Genomic DNA, 27,801 nt, shown 5'->3' on the forward strand with positions numbered 1-27,801 from the left:
TACCACTACTAACCCTGTCACAATGCACTTCTGAGATCCACTTCAGATCTAAGCCACTTCTTAGCCACATAAGTGGCTCCTCTGCACAGGTGATGAGGCTTTTCAAACCATTATGCCTGCCTTCCTACAGCAGTCTTAAGCCATTTATTTCCACTACTTAGCAGGAGAGTCTGTAGCATTCAATACAGGGCTGCAAGAGCAGCTCCCACTCTACAGTCTCCCTTCAAGCATTCGCTCCTATATGGAACCCTTATTATAGCCACACTATAGACAAGCGACCCAATACGCAGGTTGTGGATTGGTCTCATAGCGTGCCAAAAAAACAAAAAGGTCACACACAGTCACTTTTACTGAACAGAAAGAACATTTACAAAGAATATCCAAGGAAGTACTCTCAAGGGCCCTTCATAATCACTTCACAAGCGTTGAGCTTTAGTCATCCTTGTTCGAGAAGCTGCTGTTAATTCTGTTCCAATGCTAGTTCTCACAGGCTTTGTCATGCTATTTGCACCCGTTTTATTTATGAGCTAAATGGTTGTGAATATGAGAAGAACTGTAGTTTGCTAGCAGCAATATTGCATCTAAGATGAATGCAGTTATCCCCCATTTAAGAAGTTATAGTAATTATCCAAACACGCTATACCAGGGGTCTCAAACACGCGGCCCGCGGGGTAATTTTCTGCGACCCCCTCGCAGCCCCCCCCGCTCTCCCCCAATGTTTACCAGAGTGGTGGCCAGACGTGCACTGGGAGCAGGGCAGGCTCCTTGCGCAGCTCCGGGAGAAGGCTGGAACGTGGGGAAGGGGGGGGGCGGAGGGGCTGTGTGTTTCTGTTGCTTTAGGCAGAGCCCCCAGCAGCTCCCATTGGCCAGGAACAGGGAACCGCGGCCAATGGGAGCTGCTGGCGGCAGTGCCTCAAGCAACAGAAACACACAGCCCCTCCGCCGCCCCCTTCCCCACGTTCCAGCCTCTTGCGAGGGCGGGGCAGGGGGCCTGTCCTGCCCCCGGTACGTGCCAGGCCAGGTCCTGCCCCCCCCGAACCCCTCCTGCAGCCGAACCCCCTGCACCCCGACCCCCTGCCTCACCCCTCACCCTTCCTGCATCCCAACCCACTGCCCTGAGCCCCAGGCCGCACCCCTCCTGCGCCCCAACCCCGCCATACCCTGCACCCCTCCTGCACCGACCCCCTGCCCTGAGCCCCCTGCTGCACCCCAACCTACTGCCCTGATCCCCCTGCTGCACCCCACACTCCTCTTGCACCCCAACCCCTGGCCCTGAGCCCCCTGCCACACCCCACTCCTCTTGCACCCCAACCCCCTGCCCTGAGCCCCCTGCCGCACCTTGCACCCTGACCCCTTGCTGTACCCCTCACCCCTCCTGCACCCCACACCCCAACTCCCTGCCCTGAGCCCCCACCACACCCCACTCCCCTCCTGCGCCCCCTGGGGGCAGGGAGGGGGCAGAGTTGGGGTGAGGATTTTGGGGAAGGGGTGGGAAGAGCCGGGACAGGGGCAGGGCCTCATGGAAGGGGTGGAGTGGGGGCAGGGTCGAGGGCAGCGGGGGGGGGGGGGGGGGAGAGGGAGGTGTCAGTAATGTGGCCCTCGGGCCAATGTACTAGTCCTCATGTGGCTCTCATTTGAGTTTGAGACCCCTGCACTATACCTTACAACAATACTGCTGAATCATGGGTTCTGGCTGTAGAAAGCTGTAGGTCATACCTTTTTTTTTTTTTTTTTTTTTTTGGTTTGTTTTTATTGAAAGGATTTGCAAAAATTCAAGACATTTAAAAGATTCACTGTATCCAATTTCCTTCTTTTGTAGATGTTAAGTGGTTAAACACACTCCTTCAACCAGAAGAGGTCAGTTAGTTTGTCTACTGCATCTGTGCCAGTAGTTTTGCTTTTCACTAACTCCATGGCAGGCTGCCAAATATGAATACAAGTCTGTCACAGTTTTGCTGACATGTAATTTTTGCTTCTCAAATTCCTCTCCCCCTTCCTTTAGCCAAGAAAAGTTTGCTAGTCAATATGAATGGACCTCAGCTCTTTGCCTTCTAAACAGACAAAAGCAACAAGGTTTCACATTCCAAATACGGTTGCATTTTGTGGTGAAGTGATTTCTGTATAGATTGTTTCTAATGCACATAGGGTCTAGTTTGCAACAAAGAGATGTTACATAAGAACATAAGCCAAGAATATTACAAGAGAATTGGTCACAGAGCTGGGCCAGGGAAGAAGTGCAAGACCTAAGAGGAAATAAACATGCATTCCTTTCCATGAATCTTCCTCCCAACATTTCTGAAAGGTACTGTAGTGAGAGAGATATACATAGATATGACTTGGCACACGTCATTCACCTCTTTTTGCCAGCAACAAGTTTTCTAATGGTCCTCTGTGAAAGCTGCGCCGAGAACAAACTGCAACCAAGCTCAATGCTAGAGCTGCCACAGTGTTCAACTCCTCCTACACCCTGAATCACTACTGAGTTTGGAAGAATCAGGGAATGAGAAGGTATCAAGAGTGCTGTACTGTAGCTCCCATTATCCTCAGGGTTGACATTACCAGGGTTTTATTCTGTATTATTCTGGTTAGCTTCATTAAGTCAGCTTGCTTTTTAAAAAAAAAAAAAAAACATTTTTCCCCCCCATCAGAAGTGGAGCAGCCCATTATTGCATGTTCAAGTCACTGGTTCTTAGCTTGGCAATCGCATGAGGATCACATGAAGGATAATACTTTACTCTTCCAGCCAAGGGCATCAAAGCACTTCTACATACATTAGAAAATTAAGCTTCAACACCTCACTGAGCTTGGCATCACCATTTTAATATGCTCAAGGCTCCACATAACAGTTGGAAATCAAACCTCTCTGATTCACCGCCTGTGCTTCCCAGGTACTAGGTACATTTATTATGCTCTAATAAATTTGTTAGTCTCTAAGGTGCCACAAGTACTCCTGTTCTTTTTGCGGATACAGACTAACACGGCTGCTACTCTGAAACAGGTACTAGGGTGACCACGCTTGCTTTTGCATAGTGTGTTATTCCGCAGTGACTGACAGGAACATCTATGGTGGCAACCCACCATTCCCAAATTCTCAGCCAGCTGATGAATCAAGACTTGCAGAAAATCCTTATACAGTGGAAGAGTCTGGGCCCAATCTTGAGAGGTGCTAAGCAGCTTCAACTCTTCCTAAACTCTCCATGGCATCAGGCCCTGTCCCCGTGATTAAACCATTAATGTATTCTTGTGATTTCCTCTCCTCCATTCATTTCTCCATTCCATTTGCAATTAAATATCATTCTCAGACCAATTATCTATGGCAGCAGGCTAGGAACAACAGATTTCACACAAACAAGATGCACACATTGGAAAAAAATGTGATGAGTTGCAATGACAATGTTGACTTGCTAGCCCATGATGTAGCTAAATCATCTAATCTTGGTGCTCCTGATTAAGGCAGTGCAAATGCTGTGCTGCTATCTTAGCCAACCTCCCTTCTGAAGCCAGAAGAAAAGTGCTAAACCCTTTTATATGCTCAGCTTCCCAGGCAGTACATTTTCCTCCCAAAGACCCCTCACTAAGATATATTTTAATAGTTAATGTACAAAATAGTAAAACATCCCTGCCACAGACCTTAACATTCCCCCCAAGGTTTTCAGGTCCTCAGTTTGCCAGGTCACTTTGGCCCCATTACAAATTTAACGTTAATGCTTTGGTGCCAATAATCTACATCCCGGCTCCACGCAATGGATTGGAAGTACAGAAAACCCAACTCCTAGCCCCAAGTGATCATCGTTACATTGTACTAGAGCTTCATCTCAGACAGACAAAGCTGACTTTCTCCTGAAATATATCATACAGACAAAACATTACAGGATTCTTACTTAGGAGATTCATTAGTCTTGAGTTCTTGAAGTTTTCCTGTCAGTATAAAATTGCACAAGATGGGGTAGGGACAGGAGGTCTCAGGGTTCTCAGGCTGCCCTGAGGAACAGTAAATTCATCCTTAATTAGAAGCCTGATTTAATTTGTTTTTTATGCTTCATGTCAGAACCCTTGCCTTACCCCACTGTGACTGGCTTCGCCTTAATAAAGGCACTACCAATGTTTTCATAGGAGAATAATGTCAGTGCACTACTGAAGCCAACCATCTCATCATGACTCAACACAGCTTGCATCAGACAACTCAGAAGAGGGGGTGGCAACCATGGAGCATTCTGAATCCAAGTTACTTGGGACAATTGGGCATTTCAGCTAGTCAGAATGTCAGCAGCAAGACCGATCTTTGTTCCCAGAAGACAAGAATTTATGGATCCAATTTACACTTCCCTTCAATGAAAAGAAGGAAAAACACACTTCCCACTCTCCACGCCGACTCTGAGGAGGGAGCAAGTATTTTCAACTTAACTGTTTCATCTGTGGACAGCCTTGTGCTCAAGTTGGGAGGGAACTATAATGATTCTATGGTGTTTGGGTGAATGAAGAGAATTCATAGGTTATATAATTATTAATGTATAAAAGGTAATTAGACAAATAAGGGGGAGGTGCTTTAGTTCCCATCACTCCTCTACACCTCTGGGAATCAAAATTAAAAAAGATCCCTGGATGACTGAAATGGATCAATATCCCGGTGCGAAGGAAGTCACCCAATGTTTCATGATTTCTTCTCCCCAGTCTGAATCATTATCCCTATAGCCTTTTTTAAAATTATATCTTGTTACACAAACTTAATAAAATTCAGATCATAAAGTGCTTGGGGCAAAGAATGATTTCTGATAACATGCTTTGTAATCTTATGGCGCTCTCTGTTTTATTACATTTCTTGAACAGTATTCCCCTGGACCCTAAAGCTGTTAGGTTACAAGACCTTAGCATGGAAACAACCATAAGTAAGGAAGGGGCCATTTTTCTGTTTTGTGTTTGAACAGCCCCTAGCACAATGGGGCCCTGATCACAGCTGGGACCACCCGACTCTACCACAATACAAATGATAAATAAGGTTTTTGTTGGGAAGCAGGCTATAAATAGCTAGAAGATAAGCCTCCAAAAAGGCGACAGTATCAAAGCATCTAAATAACGCAGAACACTATTAGTCTGAGTGAGTGGACAAGTCTGGAGAAGATAGCATTTTACTTAAGCCTAACAGAATGAACTGAATAAATATGGTAATCTCTACTGATGAATCTGTCATTACTGGACTATTAATATTGCAATCCTGTAAATTTTTTTCAGTGTTATCCACATTTTTTTAAATGCAATGGTTACATGTATGTTTTGGAAATAAGATAGTTAACAGAGCGCAAACCTCTCCTTTCACAAGATGCTCTAGCTAGCATAACTAAAGGGCTTTTACAGACAGCAAATAGGCAGAGCAGTGTTTCCTAAATGGTGGGTCTCAACCCACCATAGATTACAGGAAGGTTCTAGATGAGTCACCATGTCCAGGGCCGGATCTACACATGACCAGGCTCTAAGCAACATATACTTCTGGCCCAATGCGGGTGGGGCTGGGGGGGATGTAGTGGTTTGAAGGGTGAGAATGTCTTACACTCACCCCGTCCTGGGGGACAGGGCCCAGCTCCCCACTCCAGACACCACAACCTCGTACATGGGATCGCAATGCCTGGAGCTGGCAGCTAGGCCACCCTGCAGGACAGGTGCTGCTGCCACAGAGTGAGCTTACTCTCCAAACCCCTGCACCACCATCATGCCTCCCCTCTGCACTGGGCCAGGATTAGGGTTGCGGTGCCAGGGCAGAGAGTGCATGCCTATAATGACGGATCACAAAAAGAGACAAAACCCAGGGGGTGGGTCACCTTAGTAAAAAGTTTGGGAACCAATGAAGTAGAGATAAATTGTCATTTGCAGGGACTCAGCAGTAGCTGCCAAGTTCCAGTCACAATGGACATTTTTGTAACCTGGTGCCTGAAGTTATGTACCTAACAAAGTGGTCCAATTTTCAGTAGTACAAAGCACCCACATCTGCCATTGACTTGTAAGGGAGTAACTTACAAAGTTTTAAGTTTGGTTTTTACTAAGTCATTTTTGTAGAACTATAAAAACATGCTTGATATAAAAATATATGTATTGCACAAATATTGCACATGCACTTCCTATCTTGAGAAAGAGAAGTTACCTCTGTGCTTCCAAGAGCTCTCATTCCCTTTACAGCCAGCAGCTCCAGCCATTCTGCTCCCCAGCCCAACTCAGCCCACTCACCTGCCCCGGGCAACTGGGATTTTCCAAGCCCCAGTAATGAAGTTAACAGATTTAAGTGCCTAACTTTAAACATCCATGTTTGGGTGATATTGCCCAAAACTGTTACATAAGTGCCATAATTCATGTCAGAGAGGAGAGTTCAGACATCCCTGAATATTCACCCATTTCAGAGAATATTGTGTTTATACTTACCAGGAAAAATCAGAGCAGAATTCTCTTGGTTGTGGGGGAGGAGGAGGAGTGGGGTTGAACAAATTCCAATACCCTTCAATTTTAGTACTTAGCATTAAGCTTTGAGAGAGAGACTCAAGAGACAGGAATTCAAGCTCTATAACTAGTTTTAGAGCAATTAACTGCTGAGAGGAAGGAACCTGAGTAAGTCTTTTACTGTCTGAAAGGCCATTATTAGTGCTAGAGAATAAAACAAGCCTTTTACTATTGATAGTGTATGTTTATATGGTTGTTTTTGGACTAGAGTGCGCACACAGTTGTTGTGTGGGGTGGGAACAGATTTTGCCACCAATTCATATGGCAAGCATGCAACCCCAGACATCTATCAAAGCATCAGCCAAATGCCTACACTTAGGGTGCTATAAATAGTACTCATGTGATGCATCCAGTGTGTACTTTCCAGTGTGTGTCGTACTGTGATCCAATTACCAGCATAAGCTTAGAAGAGAGTTCTCACCTGTCTGGCTACCCTCCGAGCCTCCCAGTAAGGTTTAGAGTCTTCCACAGCTTTTCCAATCTTCTTTACTAGTTCATCTAGTTTCACTGTAGCTTCCACCAGCACAGAGCGGAATTTTTGGCGTGCATCCTACAAGAGGGGAAGAAAAGATAGAAGAAAAATTAGAGTGTTTGTGTAATTTTACTTCTCTTCGTCGGTTGTTCCTAGTGTGGGGATCTTGATTAGGAGTCAAAGAGCAGCCAAGAATGTTAGGATAGTGGCTGTCATTAGTATTAAGCTAGAACTGTTCCATCATAATAATATCCAGTACCCTGGAATGCACCTAAGAGCGAATATTTCCATTCTGGATGTCAGAACATCTCTTCAGAAAGCAGCATATATAAAAACGTCAGGACAGCATAAGCCAGAAAGGGAAATGCCAAGGACGGGAGAGGAAGAGCAGCAGTGCACCAAGCTCAGAGGGAGATAAAGGACAAAGATACACGTGGCCTGTTGTGTGATTTTCTAATACGACGACACTCAGACTGAGCTCGCAAGCGACAAGTGTCTCTTTACTGTGCTCCTGCGGCTCTCTGCAGCATATGATATTAAAATACTGCGTGATTTAATTATTAACCAATCAGGATGCTTTTACTAGGTTATTAACCAACTGTAGTTGATAAAATATTAATACTTGGTTGGTTTTGCTATGAGAATAATTATATATACACACATGTAAGTAAGTAAACGAAACTAAGTCTCACTACTGTGGCTCTTTGGGGTAATGATGATCACTAAGTTGGCTCCTGAACCACTGAGGTCTGAGTATCACTGTTCTAATACTAGAGAACAATTCACGTCCCTGCACTATATCAAAGAGATTTGGACTTGTCCTTTTAAGTGTCCTCTGGAAAGAATACGGACATCTCTTGGGAATAGTTGTCATAACAGACAGCTACATGTTTACTAAGGAATTTAAAGAGACTTTCAAGGCAGTTTTCAGATTTCTGGTCACTTCTTTGAGCATTTCTGCTCTGTAAACTGGACCTGGGTCACAGTGGGTCCTGCCATCTCAAGGCCCAATCCCATGTTGTGTTGAGATCTCTCAACTGTCATTAACTGCAGCAAGAACTGAAGGCCCTTTATGGTATTTTGCAGAAGGGGCACCATTTTACAACGGAAACTAGGATTCAAAGGACCTGCTTGCTCCAGGAGAAAGCACCAGGAAACTTTTAAAGAGTCTGTATGCTAATTTTCAGACAAAAAAAAAAAACGTTGATTTAAAACACGCCCTCCTGGCAACATCTCTGTAGAGCTTTCAATTCAGTTTTCTGCCATGAAAGCCAATCTTTTCAGTTCTAATTGCATCAGTTAGTGAAGATGGTTGCTTCCCATTTGACTGTTATCAGGGCCGGCTCTAACTTTTTTGCTGCCCCAAGCAACAAAAAAAAGCGCCGCCCCGCCGAGCGCCGCAACCCCCCCCCCCAGAGCGCTGCACCCCACACCACCCCCGAGCCGAGCGTCTCACCGCCAGAGCGCGCCCCCCCCCCCCCGTGGAATGCCATGCGGCACCGCGCTGCCCCCCCGCCACCCCAAGATTGGCCGCCCCTTACCAGGTGCCGCCTCAAGCATGTGCTTGGTTGCCTGGTGCCGGCCCTGACTGTTATTCTTTTATGTTTAAGAAAGCCAGAACTTCTCCTGTCATTCCCAAACTGATTTAGCCCTCTTTATAATTAGATAAGGTGATTAGAATCCTCCTTCTGTTCCACTTTTATTTTATTTTTTTTAAACAGAATGGATCCGATTCTGATTTCAGCATCCAGCATAACTCTGAGTTATTCCAGACTGACAGATGTAATTGAGATTAGAATCTGGCTCTATATTTAAAGGGACCAAGAGCAAGGACCATGTGAGCTCATGACAAACCTTCCAATTCTAATTAGAAAGAAGGATTTAGGCACACTGCTGGAGTGACATTTTGATTAACTGAGAGCAGCTGGTTTGGAGCTCTGTCTAATTCAGACCCTGTTTCCTTTTTTCCTGAGATTTCTAGAATACAAAGTTATATATTCATTGCCAAGATTTAAAAAAAAAAGATTGCAACCTAACACTTGGCATTCATAAAGGCAGAAGGGAAAGATTCAAAACAAACTATTAACATGTATTTTTAGTATGCCCAATTATGGTTGATTTTCAGTATTATCTAAAATCCTAACAGGATCAATAGCATAATTTTTTGTCCCCAGGTTAATAGTTTTGGCATCTTAAAGTATTCTGATCCACTTTAAAATAATATTTATATGTCTAATGTGGCAACAGCCAATGTTAATTTAGTATTTTAACAGTTCTATTCTATTTTATAACTCTGATCTAGCTTAAGTCTCTTTTCTTGGAGAAAAAGAGTTAGTATCAAACTGCATCATGAGATAAAGGCCAGACAATACATGTATGAAATAAGCAAGCTTCTGAATCAGAAGAGTTAAACAAATTACAGCATTTCTAATTAGACTAATGGATTTTATATGATTCACTACTCAAAATGTGAGCTTCACAAATAGGTGAAATTAAATTGCTTTAGCAAATATGATGAATTCATTGCACGAAAATTACTTTTAAAATAGCAAAGCATATTTAGAGGGGGTGGGGGAGAGAATGTTCTTGCCCTGCTGGGAAACCTACCATTAAAAACTCATTTCTAAGTGACATCGTTAGCTAGGTTTATTTTCACTTTCCCCAGATTTTCAGATGGGGGCGAGGAGGGTTGTGTGTTAAAATGTGAGAAGTCCTTAATGCATATGAAGAGACCCTCACAGCATCTAGTTCAAGCAGCCTCATTCTTAGCTCCATAAAAACACTCTTGGAAGGAAGAAAACTGTCAACAAAAACTCCTTATAATGACTAATTTGTGCATTGAAACCTTCCCCAGTTTTATTCATGTTTAATTATATGTACTCTCATCCCTTAGGGAAGGGAATGTGACTATCTCCACATGGAATAAAAACAGCATGGAACTGTCAAACCAAGAGCAAATCTGGTGAGAAGCCACAGATCTTTATCCAATGAAGCACCTCCTAATTACTGTGCTGTAACAAGAGCCTCTCTAATTGGCACCTTAAGCATACATCTTGCAAACACTTAAGCACATGCTTAGCTTAACCCCTGTGAATAGTCCCATTCAAGCCAATGGGTAAAATTACACACATGTTCAAGTGTTCTGAGGATTGGGGTCTTTTTTTTTTTTTTTTAATTAAACAAGACATCCACAATGAGGACCCCAAATGAAATTCTGATGAATAAAAGAAAGTTGGTGATATCTATGTTAAGTGACAATTGTTTTTAAACCCTATCGTTTATCAGACATCCCATTTTAAACCAGAATATGTCCTCAAGTTTCTGTTTATCAGAAACAGAAGATCCTAATTCTGCATGTTCAACTTTCTTCTGAATTATAAAAAATGATCAGCAGACTCATCTTTTATGTGCCTTGCTCATTAGCAAAGGTTTCTAATCATTTTCTCAAGTTGGGCCTGTGGTGTGATCTAACACAACATTAGTGGTGGTTGCAAAACCCAAAGCACCAGTAGCTCCCAGAGAGGTTACCACCCCTCCATTTCATTCCCACACACTACTTTCACTTTTCATTAGCCCCGTCAACATGAAAGGCACTTCCACATTAAATGTTTCAGCTAAGCAACTGTAGCACTGTTTGTCCCTGCAGTTCAGTGCGTCCACACTAGCCAGACAGTTAACCTAAACTGATTCCACTCCCACCAACAGCTGCTGTACCACCTGCCCAAATTCCCAGGCACAGCTCCCCAGAGCAGGGACATACAATGACAGCACAGGCTCTATCACCTTCTGTCTGACCTGCCAGTGAAGGGCATAGAGGAGTACCATCCAACTGTGCTGAACCAACTGAACTAGTGCAGCTGCAACAGCTGCACTGCCCACTGACACCAGCTCTGCCACAGTTTGAACTGAGCTGGAGTGGGCAGAAGCACTGACCAGGCTTGTTCAGAAGTGCCATGACACCTGGAGTTTTTGCTCAACATCCGGAGAACTTATGTGAACGGACGGGCATTCCAAGCACTCAGATCCATTGCAAAGGAAAGATGATCCAGCAGTTGGGGCATTAGCCTGGGACCTGAGACACCCAGCCTCAAGTCTCTGATCCACCACAGAGTTCCCATGTGACCGTGGGCAAATCACTTAGGTCTTCTCTGCCCCAGTTCCCTGTCTTTCCAATGGGGATTATAGCACTCCCACCTCTCACAGGGGTGTTGTGAGAATAAATACAGTAAAGATTCTGAGGAGCTCAGATACTATAGTCAGAAGGGTCATATAAATACCTGAGATAGATATACCAGACAGGCCTATCACGTGCACTGGGAGGACTCTTCTTCACCTGCACCTCCAAATTATCTATTGCCTTGCTCTCCATGACCAGCTGCCATCATGGTTCTGTAGGTGTACATGTTTTGCATTTACCTTGTTTAACTGCAAGATACCTCTTCTGCCTCTATCTAATGCCCTAACATGTGCTTGCTGGGGAAAGGAAGTGAAAAAACTAACGGTGCAGCATGGGGCACACGGCAAAGCAGTCACGGGAGTGAGAGTGCTGCAAGGCTGCTCAGACGAAACCCACAGAGATTAAGTTCTTTCTCTCCATCTATATTCGGTCTTTCGGTTCCTCGTAAAAATAATTAAAATATTTCATCATCAACTTTAAATCTGATTAGAAGTAGTATTCAAAGTCGTTTCTCTGCAGTTTCAGGTACTATCCCTGCTCATGAGTCACCCTGTCAATTTTTTGTGGTTTTACAATTATATGTTTTCCCCCTCTCCGGTTGCTACGCTATGCCCTGCACATAAAACAGGGCAAACTACACAGAATGGAGAGCAAAGCTAACTGTACAGAGTTTGCTCAAATGCCAAAGTAAACAAGCCGAGCAAAGCAGACTTTTTCCTCCAGTCTCTTTTGGCAATAGAGCCTGCCAAATGTTATCCTACTATCCTTCAAAGTTCCTTGTAAGGATAGTAGGATAACAATGTTTCAGATAAGAGGGTGATTTTTAAGTAACTGTGTCTAACATTTCATTCTTTCTCCCCCTTGTTCAATTGCGACTGTAAGAAGTTTTTCCTTAAGTTTCAACAGAAGTCAAGGTGTTTCACTTCTGTATGCATTATGGTGGAGAGAGGAGAAGGAAAGGGTCAAAACCTAGCTCTTCACACTGGGAGCACTTAATAGCTAGAATTTCAGATAATTACTTGTTTATACTTTGCTATACACTGAAACGTAAGCACAGTATTTGTATTCCAATTGATTTATTTTATAATTATATGGTAAACATGAGAAAGGAAGCAATTTTTCAGTAACAGTGGCTGTGACCCTTGTATTTTTATGTATGATTTTGTAAGCAAGTAGTTTTTAAGTGAGGTGAAACTTGGGGGTACACAAGACAAATTCAACTCCTGAAAGCCGGGTACAGTTGTCTGGAAAGGTTGAGAGCCACATGGAACTAAAACTGGCAAGTGCAGCACCAATATGTATCAAATGAGGACAACTGGAGTTTACTCTTCAACACAAAGGGAATATTTATTGTCCTAACAATTCCCCACTAAGAATTCCTTAGCTCCCTCTCCTCTACCCCTTGCCAATAGGGAGATTCTAGAAGTGTAGCTTTGGGTAGAAGACTGGCATGCTCCCCAACACATGCTGCTGTTGGAATAGTCCTTTTTGAAAAGCAGACTGTTCCAATAACTGTTTCTTTTGAGCAGTGGTCTGCTATTGAACTACAACAGAGGACCATATCTGACAATAGACTGTTCAGACAGAAGGCTCCCCACTTGACCGCCCCCCCCCAAAAAAAATAAAATACTATTTTGCACTTACATAGCAGCTGTTAAGAGGATCAAATATGTTTTTGTTCCTTTCGGATGCAAATGTCAACAAGTGAGGTTTGGAGTTAGATTCTGGAAGGCAGGCAAACCTCGGTTCCCGCCCTTCAGGCGGGGTGTATTTTCAAATGCAGCATTTAAAAGCAGTTTAAAATCCAGAGCTCTGTGGAATGTAATTTGCTACAGCTTTGCAGTTGAGGGAGATTAGGGGGCTCAGCTCACTCATTCATTGCTCAGTTCATCTGGACTTCAAATGCTGGGGCTACAGTATCCTCTTCACAACGCAGTATGCAGAAACTAGTATCCTCTTGACAACCCATTATTCAGTAGGAAGGAATGTATTAGTGACTGCAAGATACATTCAGGGTTAGGGTTACTTTACAGTAGTGTAAGTTTCCAAGGGCCAGAGGAAACATTCATTCGGTTTTCCCATGCTATAGATATCTAATGCTGCTATGATATTTAAGATCGTCCCTTCAAAGTTAGGGACATACAAATATCTAACTTATGCCCATAAATTCCAGGTGTACCCAATTTGCACGCCCGCCTGGTATTTGCACATCTACATTAGACACACAAACATTCATGCACTCCTAACACTGAAAATCTGGCCCTTGAAAACTCAAAGCATTATCAAATTGTTTATCAAGGTCCTCACTGTCTGGTTTGTATTTTACTAGATCATGTGGAGAGTATACAACTGTCAGCCTTTCAAAAGAAAAACAACCAACCCTTAATACTTAATTTTTTTTAATGAGTGTAAGATGTCACCTGACTCACCCAGTGATCTATTCCTTTGCCAGCTAAAAAATAGAGATTTGGGGCATCCCCTGTACCCTCCAGCCCCACGAACAGTTGCAGGCAGGGCCCACTGCCAAGCTGAAGTTTAGTTTTATAAAAAAGGAGAAATTGGGTGGTCTTTCTAAGCACTCTTTTTTTTATTAACTCCTTGTGCCAGCAGCACACTTCTGCTTCGGGGGGTGGAGGAGAGGTGTCAGGCTGAAAAACCATCTGGCCCTCTTGGGCAATGGTTCTTTCCAGAAGGGGTAATCAGAAAGAAATCACTCTTGTACAGTCAGAAATGGAAGGAAAAGAAAAGTCCATGTACAGATGCTATTGCCCATTTCCACAGCAAACAAATGGATTATCAGAAAGAGCTTGAGGGGGCTGAAGTTGGAAGGCCAGAGGTTTGACCCATGATACCAGCCATGTTTTGGATTGTGAGTACATGTGCATGCACACAGGCACACACCCCTCCCCATTTCCATCTACTCCATACTTTTGAACAGGTGAACTTTTCACAAATCCTATTCGGCAGCTCTCTCATCATGCCCCAAAGAGCTAGCAAACAGGGGACACAAGTCACAGACACTGCGCTCTCAACTGGGCCATTTTCTAGGTTCTTGTGAAAATGCTGCATATAGGCACTGACAAAAATGATACTGTCTCTGAAGATATGAGCTCTTACAGCAGGCACATACATGCTCTGTGCATTAATCAAACCAGCCACCGCTGATGAGCAATTTTTCTAAAATTTGGAGGGGGTGCAATGATCCTAGCCTAAAATCTTGTACAGCAAGTTCCCACCTGAAGAATTGAAACCCTCACCCCAAAAACAAGTTTACAAATGAGGAGAAAATTTTATAATAAAATGGTTGACAAAAGATTTTTCCTCCAAGGTACAGAGTTTAGTGCATTAGCCTTTCATCTTTGCAGAGGAGTTCAAATGCTGACAGCGTGCACAAGTGAAAGCGATTTTGATGATGTGCATCCTAGCTCTCTAACTGTGACCAGCACAAAGGCAACCTACAGTTCCAGATGATTGGCAGTCTCTGTAAGAGAAGCCCAGGACTAAAGATAGCAAGGGGTCTTGCAGGTCAGGAAGGATTAGAGGACATTGGCAAGCTTGGGTAGAAAAGCCTGCACAGTGCCTGCTTGTGGCGTGCATGGCTGAATGCAGCACTATTAATCCCACATTTTCATGGAGTATTAATCCCCACCACAGAATTTAAGAAAAGCTGCAAGGCTTTAACTACAGCAGTGCAAGAGATAGTGCTACAAATGCAAGACACGATTCGGATTGTTGGGATCCAGTGGTGGTTTGTTATATTTATGTCATAGTGCTGATGTAGTGCCGCCTGTGGGTCAGCTGAGTCTTTTATACCTGCATCGTACTTTTCAGAGTTTATCAAGGACATCCTTTTATGTAGTGAATGTGTTTCATACTATGGATTAAACACCTTCATTAAAATAGTTTAGGATTCTGATTTTGGGGACAGGAGGACACAGCATTTCTAAGGCCCAGGAAGAAAGCCCCCAAAGTAATAAGGTAGTGCTCTAACTTGTCTTTGTCTGATTTATTTTCCTATTGCCACTTAGATTTTTACAGCAGGCTCCCTCACCTCTTCACGGATGTTTCAGATATTAACAAGAATATTAGAGAAGCCAAGTGTTAAATCGCTTTGAGGATCCCCATAATCCTTTGCTGCATCAGTAACGTTCAGCAGTCCACTGTGTGAGAGCAGAGGTATAGATTTTAAAACAAGCCTAATCACAGATTCATTAATAGGCGGAACATTAATTAATCCAGCATGTAAATATCAGCAGCCTGGTGCCCTTTATAAGGCTAAAAAAAAAAAAAAAATCCTGAATGCACTTTATCAGTAGGCATCATCTGGTCAAGGTATTTCCCCAGGGTTTAAATGGGGGTGGTTGAGAGGGCAAATGGTATACTTATTCACCACCTCACAGAACTGATAACGCCACTGAAAATGACTTCATAGCATTTACACCCACACCCTTCTAAATCCTATCACAAGCTTGCTTTGTTTGTTATGGAATTACTTTATTGGATAAGAACTGAAGTGGGGCTCAGCTGCTAAAATAATAGGCTGTTCCTCTTACTGGCTCTCTGGAATTAACAGTGCTGTCTCTACATCAAGCAGCTGCGTACTTGTGGGTCTGTCCCTCCCATCAGCATCGTTTCTCACCACCTTACAAACATCAGTGAATTTACCCCATAACACTCCTGTAGAGTGTTAGGAGGTAGAAGAGCAGTATTATTGCCATTTTATAGATGAAGACCAGAGGCACAAAGATTAATGCCTGATTTTCAGAGGTAGCCAGCATCCATAACCTCCTTTACAGTCCATGAGAACTGGATGTGTTTGCCACACTTGGGGGGAGGGGAAGATAATCAGGCCTTAAGTGACTTGCTCAAAGTCACACAGAAAGTCTGTGGCAGAGCCAGTTATAGAACCCAGAATTCATAAGACTCCAACCACTGAGTCACCCAGAAAGCCATCCGTCCTGCACATCAATAGTGAATCAAGCCACACAACACATGCCACCACATTTTTCTGTAGTCCTTTAAAGAAGGCATGTTCTAGCAAATTGTTTTTTCCTGATTATTTTTGGAATACTTAACACTGAGAATTATGCGACTTACAAGACTCACTTCCTTGATGTAAGTTAAGTAGTTCTTGTTAGTCCAGTCATTGCTGGTGGGCTAATCTACAGTCCAAAATTATGTGCCTCAAATAAAGATCCAGTCTCCCCACACATTTCACTTGGGTACTCATCTTGCAGACTGTTCTCTGAAGGCGATCCCTTAAACTTGTAGAGTCCCACCAACGTCAGTGCAGCTCTGCATGGGCATATGGGCCCACCTACATAGGCCCACTTACAGGATCAGGATTTAAATATACCAAAGGAAACTGATATGAAAGTAAATACATAAAATAAAATGGTCATAAAGAATGTCAAGTGGGCATCCAGTCAGTTAATATTTCAGTGTGAAATTCCCTTCTTCCTGAGGTTTGCTTTAGATGATTAGGGCTCAATCTTTTCTACGTATATGAAGTCGTACACTGTTGCACATTTTAGGTCAAAACCACTCTATTTCCACAAGAGCTGATTTTACAAGATACAGAACGGTGCAGATCTTATCAGTCAGAGCATCAGGACCATGCGGATGTTTCAGTGACCTGGGAGCAATATTCATAAATCAACACTCAATGTAATAAGGGCAGGTTAGTGACAAGAGTGAGTTTCTTTGGGTCTCCACGCCCCCATCCCCCAAAAACAGCTCAGGAAAGGGCAAGCATTCCCAAGTACAGCAGTAGCTGTGGATAAACCTGTTGCCCCTTCGGAAACTGCAAGTATATTTAAGTATGCCCTTTCTTTTGGCTGATAGTCTGGGAAAGGTCACAGCTGCAAGGGTTGAATCCTGGAGGAAACATGCAAGACTCCAGCTAGTAAGGAGAACAAACTAAGGCTCCAAACCTGCAGTGAGATCTGCTTGCACAGACTCCTGCATTTGTGCGGAGACCCATTGTTTTCAATGGCGATACGGGTCTATGTTCACTTTCACTGAAGTTGTTAGGGTAGTAGCTGGCAAATTTGAAAAGTGAAAGGAGAACTAGGATAAATATAATTCCACTGTCTGTTTAAGCTGAAACATTCTGTCATCTTTCTCTTGTCATCTAAATATTTAACCAGGTCATTTCTACAACAGCAGCAGAAACTGCTGTCCCAAACTAGGAAGAGGCAGCAACAGATACGTTTTGAATGGGTGTCTTCTCTCACTCAGGTAACAAACAAAAGCTCCAAATGCCGTTCAGTTGAACATAATGTTCTCAGGTTTTCACCCTCTTTTGAAGGATCCTTGAAGTAGAATGACACTCTCAAATTTAGGACTGAGATCATCTCTTCCCCAGAGAGAACAGGAGTACTTGTGGCACCTTAGAGACGAACAAATTTATGCCTACGAGGCACCTCTGTAGATTTTTTTCTCCTGTTATTTAGTGTGAATATTAGGGTTTTCCAAGTATAATTTTTTAGGAGTTCTAAATTATATTATATTATATATATATATATATTTATTTTACATTGACCAATTTTGTCATTGTGCACATAAAATGTTAGCAATTACTTGCTTGTGACAGTCAACTGTCACAAGTTTAAACAGATCAAGAAAAATGAAAATTCTGGGATCAAAGATTATTTGATTGCCTAATCTTACATTGAGGCCAGTTTATGTAATAAGGAGAAACTTTCACAGAGACACAATGTCAATAAGAATTCCGTCAAACGCTGCTTGCAGTAAGCATTACAAACATACCCTAGCGAGTGTCTACTCACAGCAGAGGCAGGAAGCCTATGACAATTGTTTCCTTTGATGTTTAAAATTGACTATTTCTTATAATAAATAAGGGGAAGGGGCAGAAATTGTGTTAACCCTTTTGTCAAAATGTATCTCTTATTTAATTCCAAAGGTGCCAGTAGATCAGGGGTGAATTTAAGCTTTAGAGTTCAGCAAGTTTGCTTCAAGCATAGTTCAACCAGACTAAGTACAGTAGCAACAAGTTTCTAGTAGGTTGTGAATACACTTAAGCACATGAATAACTTAGCCAGGTGAGTAGTCCCACTCAGTGGGGACTATCACATGTATAAGCGTTTACAGGTTGTGGTTCAATACTACTATTCCACCTCTGGTATAATATGCTGTCGACACAGGTTACCACAGGTCTAATGAAATTCAAACCACTATTCATAGTGATGTCATTCAATTTCGGTACCTCAGCATGAAATAAGGAGATAGCAAAAAATTTGCTAACAGCCAGTACTACTCAAGACCATTTAATTGGTGGCTGTTGAGATGAACTGACTATTGTATATTGGATTAAAAGCTTACTTGGGAAATTTAAAATCAAGCTGCAGAGCTACTTAAAAGTATATTTCAACTGCAGAATTATTAATTCTGCATGTCCTATAGGTAGCTCTCTGTACCACTGATAATTATATTCACCAATACATTCTTCATGATTTACAAACTTATTAGCCACAGACAGAAAATGAAAGCCTGAAAAGTGTAAGATAGTTGTGCAGACAGAGGAAAAAAGCATAAGTGTTTGATGTGAAAGGACCACTTATTTACTACAGAACTTTGCAAGTCTACTCAACACTGAATGTACATTTCACTGTAATCTTGTATTTTAAAATTCAAATAATAATGACATACAACTAGAGGTACCCATACAGTGCTCTGGACACCTATCCCATAAATTAAGAAGTCACAACAGAAAGCAAAAGATATACCCCAAAATATATTTGTCTCAGCCCACACCTCTTAAGGGCTAAAAGAGACAATTCTGGGGCAGTCCCTTTTTTTTTTAAACGTTACAATTTTTAATTTACAGGATAGGTGCTTATAGTTGTATTTTTAAAACGTAATAATCATTTACAAAATTAAAGTGAAATGTAACATCCAGAATTAAACAGATTTACATAATATAGTGAAATATAATTAAGTGATCCTTTTGCATCATTTATTTTATGTTGATTTTCTTCCATCTGCACAGCCATCTTATGCTATTGCAGGCTTTCATTTTCATCGGTGGCTAATAAAGGAAAGTGGCAGGTAGTTTAGGTACAAAAATTAAGTTCTAGTTTTTAAAAGTTGTACAGAACCTAGTACAGGGATTTAAAAATCCATGAAGACATTTTATTTGGATTTAACACCTTTCTTTGCAATATTTGCCACCCAAACATAGAAACTTTTTCCCACTTGACAGCCAGAAAGTGAAGATATAAGTGAAATTGACTAGTGGAAAAAAAAAATGGAGAGACTTTCATTATGAAGGGCTAGCTAGTGGGTGTATTTTCACTGACTAAGATTAATGAAAAACAAAAAGTAAAACTCTAGAAAAAACAGTGAAATTGAACATGGTTTAAAAATAATTTCAATCATCTAAACTAAGAAATTCTCTTTTTAAATGTGTTTTTTAATCTCACAGCATCTCTTTACAATTGACCCACTTCAGCTCAAACCCAGATATCTACTGTTTCAGAGTCATTCATCAGGTCCCTGGTGTCAAATTATCACAGAGAATTGGACAATCCCATTAAAATAAAGATGTTTCTCACAGAAGCCTGTTTATACAAAAGGACAGTATGAGAAGCAGCTCTGTACCTCAAGTTCAGTTTCTCTTCGATTGATGTCATCCGTGGATTGATTTAACTTTTCCAGTTCCCCCTAGAAAAGAGCAAAAACACAGGCATGCATTGAGTAATCAGACACCAACATGATGGAGAAGGAAAGGTTCTATTAAATGTCATCTGGCATCCCCCAAAGAAAGCACATTAGGGCTCTGGCTGGAATGTTAAATGAAAACAGAGATTTGAGACATTTGGAGGAACTCAGCCAGAGGTTATGGATCTATTATAGGAGTGGGTGGGTGAGATTCTGTGGTCTGCAATGTGCCTCAGGTCAGACTAGATTATCAGGATGGTCCCTTCTTGGCCTTAGAAGTCTGTGAGTTTACCACCTAGTTGCAGCATTCAGCTACTCAGGAAAAAGAAAAACAAGCTGAGAAACTTCACTTATATTCTAGTTTTAATGAAGTACAGTTCTTGCTTACAGTAATGTCATTTTTATTAATACTAAATAAGAATACAATCTGTATCTTAAAAGAATGTGACTAATGTCAGCTAGTTCCCAGTAAGACAGTTTTTAACACAAGGCCATTTGTCTTCACAGTGGTAGGGAAGGAGGTATATACACAGACAAAGGCACAAAGACAAGGATTAGAACATAGTGTCAATACTGTAACAGAAACAGGCACATGCAAAGACAGCAAGCATAAAAAGGGACTCATTTCACAATACATTAGAAGCAGTTACAACAATACCCTCTTTCTGCAACAGAAGTATCAGAATTTGGCCCTCAATGTTGAATTGTACTAAAGGACCCACACCACGAATTGATCAACTATTGAGTGACTGTCCACCAAATTACATTAATTAATCTGGTCACAATGAAAAGATGTTAGTTCTAACAATATAGCTTTATTACCCACAGAAGTCAGATTTGATTTCAGACTTTAAAGACCATTGTTTTTATTTTTTCTAATAGCAGGTTTTAATACACATTTCAAATTACTGCTTTGTTATCTAGGTAAGAAGGTTTTGCCCTATAAATGTTAAAGCAACAGACATTTATTTAGCCAGATGACCAAAAAAAACAAAAACAACCCCCACCACAATTTCATTAATAGCACGCAATCAAACTCCCAGTGTTGATTAGATAAATAGTCATATTCCAAATAAAAAAGAACCCAAAGACAAAATTTCAGTCATTGGGAGATAGTGCGCCTCAGTCTCTGAAAAATCAGGCCACTTAAACATTGCTGAAGTGTTTGCAAGATCAGACTTATCTTTAGCCACCCACATCTGAAAATGTTGCTACAAATCTGTACAGATCTGGCAAAGAGATACAGAAGACAAGAGTAATGACAGGTATAGGCCCGATCCAGCAAAGACTTCTACATGTGCTTAACTTTACACACAGCCAGTAATCCACTAAGGGAGTACTCAGGGCATAAAATTAAGCCTGGGTGTAGGTCTTTGCGGGATTAGGGCCATACTGCTCTTTCCACCAAGCAATAGATCAGGGCATGAATTTGAGGGGAGGGGAGAAAGATGGGGAACTTTGTTCAAAAAAAGATTCAAGAGCATTTAAAAAAATCACAGGTAAAAAGAAAGTAACATTTTGTATTTCAAGCCTGTGTTTTCCTTTTTAATTAAAATCCCACCATTATTATTATTATTATTATTAAGAGTTTTATCCTCTCCCTATAGGTTTACAGAAAAGGTTTTGCATTTTTTTTTGTTGTGATTAAAAAAAAATCAGGGTCAGAATTTTAATTTAAAAAAGGGAAGGGCACAGAACATTTTAATGGAAAATATAATAATCTTAAACAACCAGCATGAACAGCTTAAATCATACTAATACAACTTCACAAATGCCCTTGCTCAGCTGCAGGCACCAAGCTAAGAGAGACCATGACCCCCTCCAACAACCTTATTTCAGGTCTCAGCTTCAAACATGTTTTGTTCCCCACCCCCAAACCCAATCTTACTTAACGGCCAAGCCACAAATGATTCAGCTCTGGTCTTGTAACTATTGTACAGCGTTTTGAAAGACGCCCTGTACGAATGGTACCGAAGAAAATCACAGTTGCATTGTCTTGTCTGTGTGCACCGCAGAAACCACTCTTCAGGTATTCTTGCAGCCTGTGCATAATATCACAGGAGGTTTCCCCTTGGGTTTGGAAAGGGGCCAGGTTGCTTTAAGTCCTGGAAGGTTCAGAAAAGCCTCCTCAGTGATGCTGCCTATCAGGGGGGGGGGGGGGGGGTGGCTTGTCTCCAGCGCACACACTGGGCTGCTCAAAAGGGGGTCTTTTAAACCCCCTCTCCCGAGGGGGAGCAGGCAGGCACCCGGTGCTCCAGCAGCCTCTCCACCCATCCGCAGAAATACCCCAGTAGAAACCTAATGAGCTCAGCGGGCAGATGCACAGCGGCTGCACGCCCCATCGGGTGGGGGGCGGAGTAGCAAGAGGGTAACACGGAGGAGATCTATGGGAGACCTGTGCAGGGATGGGGAGCAAACGCAGTGACACCCCCCCTCCCCCAAACCAGCATTCCCCCCTCCGCTCTGCGATCGCAGCTCCGTGCAGGACCGTCCCACCCCAGTGATGAGGCCCATGGCTCCGGGCGCAGAGACTAGGCATTGTCCGCCCAACGCGTGCGGGCTTGGGGCTGAGCCAGCCCCCGGGACCGGCTCCCCGGGTGCCGCCGCCCGGCAGCATCCCCGGGCCTCGCTCTCCTGCCTCACCTGGATCCTGGGGTCCACCTCCTCCTCCTCGGGGAAATCCCCCTCCTCGGGCCGGCTCCTCCGGCCCGCGGGCTCCATGGGGCCGGGCTGCCAAGCTCGGACCTGCCTCTGCAGCGACGCGCGGGGAAAGGGGCCCCGGGGAGGTGTCGGCGACCGCGCTGAGGAAATCCGCCTCCCCACGCCCCCTGCCTGCCGCTAGCTCGCTGTCAGCCGGGCGCCGCCTCTCCCCCGCCCGCCGGCCTCGGCCCGGCCCCCCGGCCGGGCTGCCAAATCAGCGGGCGAAAGCAGCCTCCCCACCCCCACGGTGCCAAGCGCCGCCCCCAGAAAAGCCCGGCCCCGCGTGTTCTTGACAGCACCTGGCAGCCGCCTGCTGCGTTCTCGCTTCTCCTTTGTGCGGCTGCGGAAGGGGGGCAAGCGGCAGGGCCGCTCGGCAAAGCGCCGCGCTGCTGGCTCGGCAGGCAGGGTTCCCATCGGGCCGCTGTCCTCGCCACGCGGGCCGGGCTCTGCCCAGCGTCCATAAGAGCCAGCCCCTGGCAGGTGTTACCGGGGATGAACAGCCCCAGCAGGAGACAGGCCAAAAGAAGCAGGGACTCATTCTCACCTGCCCCTGGCCTAAAGAGCAGCTGATGCCGTGTAGAAAACTCTGACAGCCAATCTCCTGAGCCCCGGTGGTGCCCGTCTCGTCTGGCCCAGGGGTTGTTTGGTTTTGTTTTTTAATTTAGGACACGCCGGTGAAAACGGGACCTTAATTGTTTCACAACTCCTCGCTTGCAAAGGGTCCTTTGTGACATCACAATCCGCGCCACGCAACTGCGGTACCGCCAACAACGCTTAGGGGCTTCAGGTGCAGGGCAGTGGCTAGCTCATCAGAGGGCATTTTTTCAGCAGTTTGCTGGTGAGGTTCCGCGGGTTGAAATGTTTTTGCAAAGCACTTTTAGAAGCCTTGAAAATTCAATCCGAACGAGGTTTCTGACGTGAGTCAGCTGAGCCAACAAATTTTGTATCTGGTGCATGCAGCAAAAAAATAAGCGAACTCCACCCAAAAACAAACAAACAGTCAGTGATTGTCATCATTGTGTCAGCAAAAAGGAACCTCATCCTAGAACCCGTGGTGGTGTGTAAAAATAAGGCTACTGGCTAATGTAGCAAGAGCAAAGCATACATAGCGCAGGGCTCTTTTTGATATTTGATTTAGCACTGCGTTAGTCCTAGGTTTATTACAGGAGTAGCACCTCAACCCTCGTGAGAAGATAGTAGAGTTAACCCCTCTTAGAACAGGAACAGCAATGGGAGGCTGCAGTACGAATTCTGGCTCTTGTTCCTCTTACCTCTTACCTCCCCTACCCCTAGAGTATCAGAGTTGGAAGGGACCTCAAGAGGTCATCTTTGTTTCCTTCTGTCCACACCAAGGAGATTAAAAACAAGGGAGATTCTTGGTCTCTGATTAGAGTTGCCAACTTTCTAATTGCAGAATAGGGAACACGGTTGCCCTGCCCCAAGGCCCTGACCCTTCTGCAAAGCCCCACCCCCTCCATCCCCCTCCCTCTCCCCCACCTGCTCATCTTCACCAGGGTGGGGCTGGGGATGAGGGATTTGGAGTGCAGGAGGGAGTTTTGGGCTAGAGTGGAGGGTTCAGAGTATGGGAGTAGGCTCCTGGAGGGAGTTTGGGTGCAGGAGGGGGTATGGGCTCCAGGCGGCTCTGATCTCAGGCAGCTCCTGCGAAGTGGCAGCATGTCCCTCCAGCTCCTAAGCAGAGGGGAGGGCCAGGGGATTCTACACACAGCCCCAGGCACCGCCCCTGCAGCTCACATGGGCTGGGAACCATGGCCAATGGGAGCTGTGGAGCCAGCATTTAGGGCAGCACCTGCAGCCTAGGAGCCTGAGGGACACAATGGCTGCTTCCCAGGAGCTACGCAGAGCCTGCCTGCGCGGCTGGCACTATAGCCAACCAGACTTTTAGCAGCCCGGTCAGTTGTGCTGACAGGGTCCCTTTTTGACCAGGAGTTCCGGTTGAAAACTGGGCACCTGGCAACCCTATCCCTGATCATATCTGGTACAGAAAAAGGTTTGTTGTGCCCTTTTCCATTTTTTGTGAGAGATTTTAAAAAACACTCCTCCTTTAGATGAGCAAGGAGGTTCTCCCTGGGGGACCACCCACCCTCTGGCTAGAAATATCAGCTCTTGATTTAACCCCTTTTTTCTGGAGGACTGAATTTAAAACCACCTGCAGTCATCCCTATCAATCAGAGATCTTTTTAGAAGCTTCCCCTTATCTCATTAGTTCTTTGAGCTAGACATCCTCCCTACCCTATTCCTTCTGGCCTTATAACTTACGCCAGGTCTACACAATAGACCTATAGTGGTAGAACTACATTGCTCAGGGGTGTGAAAAATCCACACTCCTGAGTGATGGAGCTATACTGACCTAGCTTCCCCCCATACATAGTACTGTGTTGACAGGAGAGCGTCTCTCGCTGATGTCACTACTGCCTCTCTGGGAGGTGGATTAACTAACAAAAGCATAGTAGCATCTTCAGTAAAGTGCTGCAGTAATGCAGCTGTGACCCTATAGCACTGTATGTGAAGACAGGCCCTTATTATTTTCAAGGCCTTCCTTCTGCTTGCTAATAAGGACCTTTTTTACACATGCATACATATTTCCTTTACCAAACTTAAGGTAACTAATTCTTTAGTTTCCTATTTGTCTTACAACCTGTAAGAGGGGACTGGACTCTATGACCTCTTGAGGTCCCTTCCAGTCCTAGAATCTATGAAAAAAGTCTTTTAAAAAAATGAGTGGCCCTTTGTAAAAGTCACTTTCTTTGCAAGAGATTCACCACTCCTACAACTGAGGGCTGAGAAAGCTCCAGCTCCCATTCTCTGCTCTTGCAGCAAATCAAGGAAAGACAAATCTCAGGTGAAAAAGTAGACAAATTACAAGGTGAAAAAGTAGACAAATTACAAATAATGTTCGAGCCTTCTTTATACGACATAAAGCAACAAAAAAAAAAAAAGGAGAGGCCAGGTGTAAACACTTTTTATTTTAAAATACCATACACCTTTGAAGTGACACCAACAGCCTAGAACAATGAGAAGGACAGGAGGTGCTGCATAAAAGCAGAAAGAGAACACAGCTACAAATCATAGCTGGACTGTTTGAACCTGCTAAGACAGCTTAGCACCACAAAAGGCTGTGTTGTTTTTTTGTTTTTAACTATTTCGTTAAAGAAAAACAGTTATGGCCTGATCCTAAGAAGGGCTGAGCACCCATAACACCTACTGAAGCAAATTAAGGAAATCTACAGATAAAAACCCCACAGATTTTAGGACATCTGTGTCAGATATCCTTCATGACAATCATCAAGCTCTCTCATTCCCATGGCAACCTGGCTCCCTTTGAAGCCATGCTGGCCCACTGTCTCAAAGCCCAGAGCAGAAACAGAGTTAATGCTGACAAGCCCAGAATTCCCACTACCATTTTCCCATGGGTTTTCTGGAAACTGGTGCTATGTAACATGGATCTTCCTCAGCTTTGCCATCCCCACCCACAACTCACATAGCTCCGATCACTTAGATTTCATATGTAAGGGCAGGCTTCTACAGGGTTGAGGATGGAGGGGAAAAAATCACTGCTTAGGCTTCATTCTCCTTTCATGGACAGATTTTAGCCCATTTGAGTGAGGTCTCTGCTCCTGTCATCCCTACCAAAGCTGCCCATGGAACAGAATCCTAAACAGAATACAAAGAAAAAAATACAATGGGAAAGATAAATCAATAACAAGCATAATTTAGTAACAAAGGGGCAACTTAAGTATGTAGTGCCTGTGATGGGTTGGACCCCCTGGAAGGTCACCTGGTGTACTGGGACACCCCTGAGGCAGACTATTCTGCCAGCCAGTGCTACCTTTTACCTAGCCTTGCTGGGCTAGGCTCCCCAGCCTTTTCCAGCCCAGCACACAGGCAGGGCCACACCCAGCTGCACAGAGAGACAGAAATCGGCTCTGAGGAGGCTCAGCGTAAGGGGCTTGCCACAGCACCCAGATTTCCACCTCCCCGCTTTGGAGTACAAACCCAAAATTATAGGAAATTCGCCTCTTCCCTCAGTGTGGAGGAGGATATGCACAGCTTCTTGCCTCTCTGCCCCCGTTAGAAATCACATAAACTGGGTTATATTGTAAAGCAGAAATAAATTTATTAACTGTAACAGGTGTATTAAGTAGTTAAAGCAGTAGCAGACAGAACAAGGCAGCTTACTACGAAAATAAAACAGAGCACACAAACTAAGCTTAATACATGTAACCAGTTTCTTTAGTGTAAGTTCTCACCCTAAATGTGGTTCTAATCATCTTCTTCACAGGCCAGATGCCCTTCCAGTCTGGGTCCAGTTCTTTCCCCCAGGACCTTTTCAGCTTGGAAAAGAGGAGACTAAGGGGGGATATGATAGAGGTATATAAAATCATGAGTGATGTAGAGAAAGTAAATAAGGAAAAGTTATTTACTTGTTCCCATCATACAAGAACTAGGGGTCACCAAATGAAATTAATGGGCAGCAGGTTTAAAACAAATAAAAGGAAGTTCTTCACACAGCGCACAGTCAACTTGTGAAACTCCTTACCTGAGGAGGTTGTGAAGGCTAGGACTATAATAGCGTTTAAAAGAGAACTGGATAAATTCATGGAGGTTAAGTCCATTAATGGCTATTAGCCAGGATGGGTAAGGAATGGTGTCCCTAGCCTCTGTTTGTCAGAGGGTGGAGATGGATGGCAGGAGAGAGATCACTTGATTATTACCTGTTAGATTCACTCCCTCTGGGGCACCTGGCATTGGCCACTGTCGGTAGACAGGATACTGGGCTAGATGGACCTTTGGTCTGACCCGGTACGGCCTTTCTTATGTACAACCTTTACAACCAGTGCAGTTGTAGTGACATTGCATGGTCACGTTAGGGCCTCTGCCTAAAATCCCATCAGAGAGCTTAATTCAACCAAAAGTACTTGAGAAATGAAATTAGCATACAAAACAAAGATGCATCACAGCCCTTGAATGTATATAGACACTGGTATTATACAGGCATTTTCTGGACTGATTCATGAATATTTGATTACTAAAGACCCATTTGCAGTTGATGGAAAACTTTGGAAAAACTGATTTAGAGACAATTCAGGTTATAGAATTCTATGTTTCTCTTCCTGAAGGACAATCTGCATGAAAATAATATCCTTGTCTTGAAAAATGCTATGGCTCCTGCTGATTATTCATATCAGCCCAAAGCATTTTCAAACAATATATATTAAATGTTTTATAATATTCAAATAGTCTTACAATTCAGTTTTAAAATAAAACT

General features: G+C 43.6%; 1 protein-coding gene across 1 annotated transcript in view; it reads right to left on the reverse strand.

Moving 5' to 3' along the window:
• SH3BP5 (SH3 domain binding protein 5) overlaps positions 1–22,584 on the reverse strand; it is a 59,023-nt gene extending 36,439 nt beyond the window's left edge. Inside the window, exons 1-3 of the mRNA XM_054019743.1 lie at positions 22,458–22,584; positions 19,755–19,817; positions 6,905–7,033 (exon numbers count right to left, since the gene is read on the reverse strand). Of these exons, the coding sequence (XP_053875718.1) occupies positions 6,905–7,033; positions 19,755–19,817; positions 22,458–22,535 (270 nt within the window). The 5' untranslated portion in view covers positions 22,536–22,584. The remainder of the gene's footprint in view (positions 1–6,904; positions 7,034–19,754; positions 19,818–22,457) is intronic.
• Positions 22,585–27,801: the final 5,217 nt, after the last annotated feature.

This window comes from Malaclemys terrapin, chromosome 2 (assembly GCF_027887155.1).
Source record: "Malaclemys terrapin pileata isolate rMalTer1 chromosome 2, rMalTer1.hap1, whole genome shotgun sequence".
Taxonomy (NCBI): Eukaryota; Metazoa; Chordata; order Testudines; family Emydidae; genus Malaclemys; species Malaclemys terrapin.